Source organism: Hypanus sabinus, chromosome 4 (genome assembly GCF_030144855.1).
Source record: "Hypanus sabinus isolate sHypSab1 chromosome 4, sHypSab1.hap1, whole genome shotgun sequence".
Classification (NCBI taxonomy): Eukaryota; Metazoa; Chordata; class Chondrichthyes; order Myliobatiformes; family Dasyatidae; genus Hypanus; species Hypanus sabinus.
The window spans coordinates 154,983,759-154,996,041 of NC_082709.1; the positions used below are offsets into that span (position 1 = coordinate 154,983,759).

At 45.1% G+C, this 12,283-nt stretch overlaps 1 protein-coding gene across 2 annotated transcripts in view; it reads left to right on the forward strand.

The window, feature by feature from the left end:
* Positions 1–12,283, forward strand: part of LOC132393374 (suppressor of tumorigenicity 14 protein homolog) — a 94,029-nt gene that overhangs the window by 45,790 nt on the left and 35,956 nt on the right. For both annotated transcript variants that reach the window (XM_059968499.1, XM_059968501.1), the window contains exon 7: positions 1,380–1,605. In XM_059968499.1, the coding sequence (XP_059824482.1) occupies positions 1,380–1,605 (226 nt within the window). The remainder of the gene's footprint in view (positions 1–1,379; positions 1,606–12,283) is intronic.

The following is a 12,283-nucleotide window of genomic DNA, read 5'->3' on the forward strand; positions in this document are numbered from 1 at the left end:
GGAATATTTAGTTGCCAATCACACCCTTCCTGCAACCATGTTTCACTAATAGCTACAACATCATAATTCCAGGTATCAATCCACGCTTTAAGCTCATCCACCTTTCTTACAATGCTCCTAGCATTAAAATAGATACATTTAAGATACTCTCCACCTCCTCCTCTCTTTTCATCCCTAACAATGCATTCAAATTTATTATCCTTTTCTTTCTTCTCCCCTACATCTTCGGGCTGAGCACATCCCTTCTCCATCACCTGCCTTTCCTCCCTCACACACTGTCTACTTACTTGCTCTACTGGTGAACTAACCTCCTCTCCCATAGTTTCCTCAAATTGATTCCCGCCCCCCCCCCATCTTACTAGTTTAAAGTCTGCCCTGTAGCCCTAGCAAACCTACCTGCTAGGATATTGGTCCCCCCAGGATTCAAGTGTATCCCGTCCTACTTGAACAGGTCACGCCTGCCCCAGAAGAGGTCCCAATGATCCAGAAACTTGAATCCCTGCCCCCTGCTCCAATCCCACAGCCACGCATTCATCCTCCATCTAATTCCATTTCTACTCTCACTGTCGCATGGCACAGGCAGTAATCCCGAGATTACTACCTTTGCGGTCCTTCTTCTTAACTGCCTTCCTAACTCCCTATACTCTTGTTTCAGGACCTCTTCCCCTTTCCTACCTATGTCATTGGTACCTACATGTACCACGACCTCTGGCTCCTCACCCTCCCACTTCAGGATATCTTGGACGCGATCAGAAACGTCCTGAACCCTGGCACCAGGGAGGCAAATTACCATCCGGGACTCCCGATCACCTCCACAGAACCGCCTGTCTGAACCCCTGACTATCGAGTCCCCTATTACTATGGTCCTCTTTCTTCTATCCCTACCCTTCTGAGCTACAGGGCTGTCCTCTGTGCCAGAGGCCTGGCCACTGTCACTTCCACCAGGTAGGCTGTCCCCCCAATAGTACTCAAACATGAGTACTTATTGTCAAGGGGTACAGCCACTGGGGTACTCTCTAGTACCTGCCTCTTCCCCTTCCTGACCGTGACCCATCTATCTGCCTCCCGTGGCCCCGGAGTGACCACCTGCCTGTAACTCCTCTCTAAAACCTCCTCACTCTCCCTGACCAGGCGAAGGTCATCGAGCTGCTGCTCCAGTTCCCTAACTCAGTCCCTCAGGAGCTGCAGTTCGGCGCACCTGGCGCAGATCTTGCACTTTCTCTGAAAGCGAAGTAGAAACCGTTCTGTGAATGTTGCTCTGAGGAAACTTTGCCTCTTTGGTTCAGCATGTATTCTGTAGAGAAAATCCAGTTGATGTAAACAATGCTAATGGTGAAGTGAATGTTCTAAATACCTTTGACTTGTTTATGTCTTTTTAGGTCAATGTGTGCATCATGTTTTGTTACTGAGTGAAGAACAGACTTTTGATTCACTGGGATTAATTCAATGCAACAGAAGCAGCAGTAGCTATTGGCTGGTCCAAGGAGGGATTGGTTACTCCATCAAAGCTACAATTTCAACTCAACCTGGAGGAACCACCTGCAATGGTGTGGATGTGGCAACTTATAGTACTGGGTTTCTTGACCCAAAACAAACTGTTAGTAAGTACGTGTCATTTGGTGAACATTTTAAAGAGGTGATTTTGAAAATAGTTGTGTATCTTTTTACATTCTTCGCTCCAATATTCCTTGACTATTTCTATATTGTCTAGTATGTATTTAAATACTTAATCGGCAAATAATTTAAAACTTCACAGCTTAGAGAAAGTCCCATTTCTTTTAAGTAGCTTTCCTGAGCTCTCCAGGTGTGCCATGAAAGCCATTGTTCCCTGGGTACTGGGCAATGCTGATTCTCTTGTGTTTCTAAAAATTCTGTTCACCTGCCTTGACTGATACAATGATCCTTCCATGTGATTTGCTACAAGTAGAATGTTTACTGAAGTTATTTGAAAAACGAAAGAAAGTCATTGAGCACTGGTCTTGAAACTAGAGAATTAATAATGGAAGATGACAAGGTGGATAATGCATTATTTTCTCTGTGAATGGGACTGAGAGGGAAAATAGATCAGCCACAATCAAATGATGCAGCTGTCTTGATGGGCAAATGATCTAATTCTGCCGTGAGGTTTAATGGTCTTATGGTCTTGAGAAGGTATTATATATGAATCATCACTGCGCATGATACAAGAAGCATCCCAGTTACAGCAGTAAATTGGGAATTGGATGGGAAAGAGGAATGTTCAATATAGGAATGGTACTGAGTGAATTATTGAAGCAGTGGGTCTGATTCTAATGGTCTTTTTATGCTCTTAAGCTAAGTGATAGGTAATGAATGTGTTTTAATTCTCCAAAATATTGTAGATTTGGAAAAAGGTTCTATTAGAATATAAAATGGCAAATACTGTATATCCGCTTTATTCAAAACAGGAGACAGACTTTAAGAAAAATATTAGAAGCTATTATTAAAGATGTTATATCCGGCTCTTAAGGAAAGTCAGCATGGCCTTGTGAAAGGGAAATCAACAAATACTTTAAAGTCTAGTAAAAATGGGGAACTAGTAAATGTGCTACATGTGATTTTGCAGAAAACAATTGATAAGGGGACAGAAAATATATTGCAGAAAATATAAGTTTGTGGTGCAGGAAATAACATTATTGTTATTGGCAAGCAAATCATAAATAGATAATAGGCATGGAAGCATCTTATTCTGGTTGGTAAGTTTAATTTACGGTGTGCTTCTGGGATGATTACTGGAGCCCCAACTTTTACAATTTATATAAATGACTTGGATGGAGATGCTAAAGGGGTGGCTCAGTGACATACAGTTAGTGTATTGCTATGATCCCAGCATCCCGGGTTCAGTACCTCTGCTATCTGTAAAGAGTTTGTACTTTCTCCCTGTGACTCCGGTGTGGAGACTTGGTGTGGAGGGCTATAGGGATGCTACGCTCCATCCTTGCATCCATATTCTAGAAATGGTCCATTTGTGGATTGCTGGAAGGCAGGAAGACCACCAGAGTCCCTGACGGCTATAGCTGTGAGAAGTGCATCCAGCTGCAGCTTCTAAGTAAGTGGGGCTGGAGCTGGATAAACCCTGAATCATTCTGGAGGCTGAGGGATACGTGAAGTTGGATACACACAAGGTGCAGGATGCAGGTAACTGGGTAACTGTCAGGAGGGAAGGGAGGTAGGCAGCCAGTGCAGAGTATCCCCCCCCCCCCCCAATAACAATAACAGGTCTACCACTTTGGTTTCTGTTAGAGCAGATGACCTAGCAGAAGAAAGCTACAGCGGTTACGTCTCAGGCTCAGTAGCTCAGAAGGGGAGGAGGGGAAAGCAGACGAGCTGCACTGATAGGAGATTCTTCGGTTAGGGGAACCAACCGGAGGCTCTGTGGACGGGAACAATATTCCAGGATGCTATGTTGCTTCCTGGTGACCATGTCCATGGACGCCTAGGATCGAGTCCAGAACATTCTTAGTGGAAGGGTGAACAGCCAGAAGTTGTGGTCGACAATGATACCAATGATATGGGTATGAAGGGTGACAAGGTCCTGCAAAGTGAGTTCAGGGAGTTAGGTGCTAAATTAAAGGACAAGAGTTCCAGGGTTGTGATCTTAGGATTGCTACACTTGCCACATGCTTCTGAGGCCAAAACGAGGATGGTCATACAGGTTCTCACAGGACAAGGTGCAGGAGGGAGTTTTTCAGATTTTTGGATCATTGGGCTCTGCATCAGAGAAGCTGTGAACTGTACAAATGGGACAGTTTGACCTGAACTGAAGGGGGACTGATATCCTATTAGGAAGGCTTGCTCCTGCTGCACAGGGACGTTTGAACTAATGGTGCAGGATGATGGGAACTAAAGTGCCAGAGCAGATAGTGGAGAGGTTGTAGGGAAAGATCATATACCACACCCCCATTTCCTCATCCTCTGAGTCAGTATAATATTTAGTGGTTGAGTTTCTCCATTGATTGTCTTTCGGCTCTCCCATGTCACCACAGAGTCCTTCAATTAGGTGTAGGGTCCACGTCAGGTTCTGGGTCAACACGTACCTCTTGTCCTAGAGGTAAAAGGTAGTTCCGATGGAGAATTTTGACAGGTTCATTCCAGCCTTCTGGCTTCACACGAGAAATTGGAGCATTTGGCATCGACTCTCCACTACATAAGGCATAGCCAGCGAGCAATCAGCCATCTTATATTTCCCTGGTAGCCCCAAGTTCTGTCTCCAGGCATCAATTGGGAGAACCTAATCTTTTGATCATTACTCCTCTTATTTCCTTGATCCTACTTGGCAACAGAGACATCTGCTAGTTTATACGCCTTTTGCAGTTCCCTCCTCATGTCAGACACATATTTCAGATCGGTCTTCTGTGGCAAGTCTTCCCCATCAGTCCCAAAACAGAGGTCTACAGGCAACCTTACTTCACGCCCAATCAAATAGTGTGGTGAGTATCAAGTAGCTTGGTTCTGTGTACAGTTGTAGCAGTAGACCAAATGCCCAATATGCTGACTCCATTTGTTCTTCTTGTTGATCTCCAGTGTTTTGAGCATGTCTAGCAATGTCCAGTTGAACCTCTCAGGCTAGGGATCACCCTGAGGATAATAAGGCATAGTCCTCAACTTCTCGACTCCAAGCATGCTCAGTAACTCATAGATGAGCCTACTCTCAAAGTCCCTTCCCTGATCGCTATGTATCTATCTGGGAAGGCTATAATGAACAAAATACTCTTTCTGTAACACTTTGGCCACAGTGGACGCCCTCTGATCCTTTGTAGGGAAAGCTTGAGTATATCTAGCACAGTGATCAGTAATAACCAAAACATACACTGAGGTGTTAGAATCAGGCTCCATGGAGAGGATATCCATACATACTAGATCAAGCACTCGGTAAACGAGACAAAGGAGTGGCCCCAATAGACAGCATCTTCCTCCAAATACACTGAATGCACAACTTAGAGTGCACTTTGACCTCGGGCTTCATTCAGGGCCAACAGAACCAATCTCGGACCAATCCGTAGGTCTTGTCAAAACCAAAATGACCCAAATCACCATGAAGTGACTTCAGCGCAATCCTCCAATACCTCTCAGGCAGAACCAGGTACTTCTTCAGGTCCAGGCCTGTCAGGAGGAGACATGACCCAGTAGAGATCCTGGTTCCTCAACTCCAGTTTGTTCCATTCTCTCAGCAGTAGAGATATGGCAGGGTGTTTCATCTTTTCAACTTGGGCCATATCCCCTTCTTCAGCAGCTATCCAAATGGTACCTATACAAGAGTCATCTCACTGAGCGGTGCCCACTTTCCCAGGACTCAGTGCAGGCAACTGGTTCATATTCAGAGCAGTCAAGTTGCAGTAAGCTTGCAGAATGGCACAACCAGGAGCTCCCAGATAATCCACAGCTCTGCCCTGCCCTGAACTAGCCTATGATTTCCCCATGGTGGAAACCTGGCACATTGCTTTAGCTTCAGATGCAGGAACGCTCTCCCACTCTCCATCCAGTTCCAACTCTTCATGCACATGTTGGGACAAAGCATCCACATCACTGTTCCAGCTCCCAGGCCAGTACTTCAAGCTAAAATCATGGGCAGACAATGCTGCTGTCCAATTTCGCTGAGGTCAGGATATAAGTCAACAGATTGTTGTCAGTCCTCACCCTCACCTTGAACTTAGCACCATATAGATAATCACTTATCCACCACAGCCCATTTCAATGCAAAAAAACTGTAATTTGTGTGTGGGCTAATTTCGCTTGAAGGGTGACAGATTCAGGCTGACAAAGAGACGATCTCAACCCTGTGCCCTGATCCAGATATAGATCCAGACCCGGCTGGCGTCTGTATGCAATACATATAGCAGTTAGGGATTCGCAGACACCAACACAGGTGCTTTCGTCAGCAGCTGCTTCAACAACTGAAAGGCCTCTTCACATTTTGGATCCCATCTTGCTCCAAACCACTAAGATAAACTACCTTCTCTCCTTCTGTTCTCCTCCCTTCTGCAAGGGAGAGTAATGGCACCGAAGATGATTCAAGGTGTGAATCACTTTGGAGTAGTCCTTCACGAACTTTGTGAAGTGATCAGATCTGTGTACCCACAAAATCCAAGGAACGCGTGTAGAGCACTCACATTTTTGGGCCTTGGCAATGTGGTCACTGCATCTATCTTAGACAGATCTGTAGCTACTCCATTCTGTGAGACTGTGTGCCCAACATAGCTGGCAGATGTCTTGCTGAACTGTCACTTCAGCTGTCAGGTGACCTTACACCTTCACTAACTTCACCTCATGCTCTTCCAGGGTGGACCTGACCCAAACGCTATGAGATCATCCAAGTACACCAATACCTCAAGCGAATTCATATCCCCCACCGTTTTCTCCATGACATGCTGGAAAGTAGCAGGTGCTCCTGATATTCCCTGGAGCATCCTTTCAAACTGAAAGAATCCAAGTGGACATATGAATCCCGTCTTCTCTTTACCAGCCTCACTCATGGGTATCTGATAATACCTGTTCCTTAAGTCCAGCACACTGAACCACTTCACTCCACTCAGGCAGGCCAGCGTCCTCGATCTGTGGAACCGTATACTTGTCGGAGACTCTGCATCTGTTCAGTGTCTGATAGTCAACTCACATTCGTACCTTCCCACCTTCCCATTCTTCTTTCTCACCACCACTATGGGGGATGCATAGGGACTGGACTCAGTGATAATACCAGCTTCCTTCAGCTTCAGCAGATGCTGCCAAACGTCCTCCACCTCTGCGGTGCTAGTCACCAAGACCTTTCTCTGAGAAGGGTGTCCTCTGTATCTTGGAAGGCGTGGCATGCGCTCTTGGAACAATCCACATCAAACTCCTCAGTGGAAAAAACTTCAGCATCTTCAAGCTCCAACAGCTTCTCCATCAGTCTCTTTTTCCAACTTCCAGGTACCGTGGAGTCACCAAAATTGAATGACTTGGTTGTCAACTTTCCCTTCTGAGGAGATGGTCTCTCTCCTGCTTTTCTCACAGGAAAACTGGATATTAAAGTCACCGAAAAAAGATGTGCCATTAGCATTCCCTGCCTGAGGGCGACCTCCCTCGCCAATGTGTTCCTGACAATCACTGTCATCCTGTTTACCTGTACAGCTGATGGCTTCTGCTGTTCGTGCCTCACCTGTAGCCCAGCAAGTAAGTGTGACTCCTCTTTGTGGTCTTCTGGAGCATCCACCAGGAGGGCCTCGGCATCAGGCATTCCAGGAAATCTGGGGTTTCCCATCCCTCCAGCTACTTCCCCAGGCCGTGACGTGACAGGTTTGGACTGGGAGCGCCACACAGTTCCTCGTTTGTGCTCATCATCCAGCCGAGGGTGAGCTTGCACTTCCTCAAAAACAACTCTGAATGGACAAGAAAGCTCTCTCCAGTTCTCTCCTTGCAGGTTCCCAATGGCTTAAAGTGCCAGACACCTCAGCTATTACCTCATTTGCCTTCGGAAACACCAGCTGCAACGACAAGTAACCATCATACCGGTAGTCATCAGCACTAAGCTCCAGAGCACTGAGTGGCGTCCATGGTAAATGTGTCAAAGGCAGGTTGTAGAAGGCTCTGGACAGCAGAGTAACCTGAGAGCATGTGTCAAGTTTGGCTCTAGCATAAATACCCTCAAACCATTGCGATACCATGGAGTCTGGCTCCACTAAGCCTTAAGGATTAGGGTTTTGTACTTTAGTGTTTTCCTTGATACATTCATAGGAGGTTAGATGATGTTGATCCATTGTTTAAGAAAGGCTCTAAGAATAAAACAGGAAATTATAGGCGGGTGAGCCGGACATCAGTAGTGGGTAGGTTATTGGAAAGTGTTCTATGGGACCGGATGCATGAATATTTGGATAAACAGAGACTAATTAGTGACAGTCAAAATGGCTTTATGTGCAGTAGGTTGTGTCTAACCAATTTTATAGAGTTTTCCAGGAAGTTACCAGGAAAGTTGATGAAGACAAACAGAATGTTATCCACATGGACTTTTGCAATCCCTTTGACAAGATCCCACATTGGAAGTTGCTTGGCATTCAGGATGAGGTAGTAAATTGGATTAGATACCAGCTTCACAGGAGAAGCAGACAGTGGTAGTAGGTGGTTGCTTCACTGATTAGAGACCTGTGACTAGTGGTGTGCTGCAAGGCAGGAATCAGTGCCAGGTCTGTTGTGGTTTGTCGTCTATATCAACCACCTGGAAGATAATGTGGTAAACTGGTTCAGCAAATTTGCTGATGACACCAAGATTGGGAGTGTAGTATACAGCAAGGAAGACTGTCAAAGTTTCCAGCAGGATCCGGACTAGCTGAGAGGTTGGGCCCGAAAAATGACAGATGGAATTTAATGCAGATAAGTGTGAGGTATTGCACTTTGGTAGGACAAACCAGGGTAGAACTTACAAGGTAAGCAGTAGGGCACTGAGGAGTCAGTAGGGCCTGTGTCTGTGCTGCAGTGTTTTATGACTCTAAGTCTCCAAATGTTAATCCTGCCATGGACCCCTGCCTCCTAAGAATATCTCTGATACCATGGTTGAACCAGAGATTCATAGTTAGCTTGGGGCCAGCAATCCAAGAACTTACAAGAAGTTCAGATACGATCTACAGAAGGCCATTGTGACAACAAAAGGGCAGTTCCTTGTGAAATTACAGACACAAGCAGATGCACATCAGCTGTGGCAAAGTTTGCAAGCCATTATTTCCTGTAAGGCAAAATCTAACAACATAAAACTGGTTCTTCAAAGAGTTTAATCCTTTGCATGCACACTTTGAAAGGGAGAATAAAACTACACCTGTGGAATCCTGAAAGTATCTGACCTCTGAACAGTACTATATACAATCCCTTTCTCTGAGGCCATGTCAGAATATCCTTCAGGAAGGTGAACCTCAGAAGATGGTATGCCTGTTGGGGTACTGAAAGCCTGTGCTGACCAACTGGCTGGAATGTTCAAGGGCATCTCTAACTTGTCACTGCTGCAGTCATAGCTTCCTATCTGCTCTCAAAAGGGGACCAATCATAGCAGTGCCCAAAAATAGCAGGGCGAGTTGCCACGACAACTGTCATCCAGTAGCATCCACAGCTACAGTGATGAGATACATTGGCTAGAATTAACTCCTGCCTGATCCAGGACCTGGACCCACAGCAACTTGCCTACAGCCACAACAGGTCCACAGTGTTCAGGCTTTGGACCACCTGGATTACTGCAATGCTGCTTTATCAGGCTGCTTTACTTCCAATCACCAAAAATTGAGCCTCTTTACTTCCCTCCACATCTAGATTCTTGAACTTCTCATGACAGACCACAGTCAGTACTGTACAGATTGGTGATAACATCTCTTCCTTCCTGATGAGTCAACCACAGGAATACCTCAAGGATGTGTACTTAGCCTACTCTTTACTTTCTCTGCACTCATGATGTGTAGCTGGTTGAGTGTTGTAGCAACAACAGCCTTGCACTCAGCATCAGCAGGGTCAGGTCATTTATTGTAGTCTTCAGACAGGGCAAGTCAGGGGAACACAAACCACTCCTTATTGAGGGGTCAGTGGTGGAAAGAATGAGCAGCTTCAGATTCCAGGGCCGATATTTCTGAAGGTCTACCCTGCACCCAACATATTAGTGCAATTAGGAACAAGGTGTGCCAGCAGCTATACTTCTGCCACCGACACCTCCAGCAAATTTCTTCAGATGTACGGTGGGGAGGATTCTGACTGGTTGTGTCACTGCCCAGTGTGGAAACACCTATGCATAGGATCATAAGAAGCTTCAGGGGCTTGTAGACTCTGTCTGCTCCATCACGGGCATAAGCCTTCCCATCATCAAGTAAAACTTCAAAAGGTGGTGCCTCAAGAAAGTCGCATCCATCATTAAGGACCCTCACCAGCCAAGACAGATCATCTTCTCATTACTACCCTCAGGAAGCGGGTACAGGAGACTGGAGACCCAAACTCAACATTGGGCAGAACTCAAGCTTTTTACCCCTCTGCCATCAGATTTCTGAAGGGTTCATGGCCACTCTCTGGGTATTTCTTTTTGCATTGTTTTATATTTTATTGAAACTTTTAGTAATTTGTTATTCCTATACTGTTGCCACAAAACATCGGATTTCATGACTTATTTCAGTGACAGTATGTCTGATTGGTTTCTTGCCTCCTGGAGATACAGGTGCCTTTCCATGTCTCTCCATCTGTCAGCAGAAAACCACTAAAATAAATTGTTGTCCATGACACAATGATGGGATGGTAAAATTGCAATCCCACATCCATATTCAAGTGAAACCCTTTTTTACTGGGCGTCTCTGGAATTACGGCTTGTTAGCCCCCCGCTACCAGCCACTGGACTCCGCAGCGAGAAGCCCACCTTTTCCAGGCTCCGTACATCTAGAGTGTATAAAACTTTGGTCCTGCTAATCCTGTGAGGTTGGGATATTTTGCCCACCCAGAACCCGTTTTGTGTGAATGCTGTGTCATTTACTGCACCCACCTCCCGCTATTGTCCATCGACAAGAAATATCAGATTATACACTGCATACAATTATAAAGAAAGCGTATTTATGGATGGTAACTTAGCCAAAGAGCTATTAAAGAAAAGAAAGAAAAAGGGCCCATTATAATGAAACAGTCAAATGTGCACATAAGTTGGAGCTGATCTTGAAGTTGTCTGCAACTCACGCGCTGGACCTTCAGTCAGCCTGAAAGCACACACCACCTTCTGTATGCCTGGAACTAACAGGATCTCCCATAAGAATATTGGTCTATCTTTCTTGAAGCCATTCATCTGCATAAAGCACCTTGTGCAGGGATAGCATCCTCAGACGCCTTCGCCCAGCAAAACCCAAAATGACCTCAACCCACACCAGTGTCCGTCACAAAACATCTCCACCCATTGTTCTCTAGAACCTTCTCCCAATTCCACCACCTGACTGGCTGACACTACATTCCTAAGTTGAACAACGAAGCCCCTTATCTCAGCTCAAACCCAAAGAGGCTGAAAGCAGAACAGACTGCTGTTGTGGAACTGCTAAAATGAAATACCTACAGCATAGCAGTGAAAATCTTAACCAGGGTGTTACACAAGCATGAGCCATCTTAATTTCTGACAAGTGCAAGAGAATGGAGTTACACTAAACATTTAGAAATATGATTCCTATAAAGTACAAGATCCATTTAAACTGTCATGTTCTCGGAGATGTTACAAAAGAAAGTGACCATAATTATGCAATGAATGCAGAACTTTATTTCAGTGGAGTGAATGAAGAAAACCAAATTTTTCTTCTTTCAGTGAAGAAAGCTGAAAGAAGAGCTAGTCACCGTGTTCAAAGAAAGGAGCGAATTTGATAGAATTAACACAGAGAGTTTGAATCCAGTGATTGTCGTTTATAACCAACTGTCAGAGATTTGTAATTTGCAAAAGAAGTTTAAATTCAAATTTAATTATCATTCAACCATACATGAATGCAGCCAAACAAACCAGCACTCCTTCAGGACCAAGGTGCAAAACACAGTAACAACAATCACACACAGCACAAAGCACAAATAGCACGTATACACAAAATATACACAAAAAATACAATACTCTGCAAAAGTCTTAGGCACCCTAGATCTTTTATATAGCTTGAGATGGTATGACCTCCACAGAGCCCTGATCTGAACTTCATCGAGGCTGTCCGGGATTAACTGAAGAGACAGAAGCAGCAAGACAGCCAAGTACTGCAGAAGAGCTGTGGCAAGTTCTCCAAGATGCTTGGAACAACCTACCAGCCAATTTTCTTATAAAACGGCACAACAGTGTACCGAAGACAATTGATGCAGTTTTAACAGCAGATATTGATTTGATTTAGTTTTTTTTACTGTTTATTGCTCTTTATATGATTTTTGATAATCAAAAACTTTTAATTTCATTATTTTTGGAAGTATCTTCGCTTTACAGAACTTTTTTACATGTGCCTAAAACTTTTGCACAGTGCTGTATATGTAGTCAAAGCTCCTGAGTGACACGTCCTGTAAATCGATGGTGCGTGGGTATTGATAAGCAGTTCTCAGCAGTCCTCAGACAAACGTATGCATGCACGCAATCCAGCCGGACTTCCACTGAGCAAACACCGGAAAGCAGCGCCAATGGGAGAGTCCAGATGCAAAGCTGGCATGGAAGACATGCCACACTACCTCCTGTGTCTCCCCTCCTGGACTGTTGCAACAAGCAAGCCCATGGCCTGAGGCCTGGTCCTCACTGCAACCAGGGCTCTGTGGCTCCCTTGCCATCGGTGTCAGCAATTAA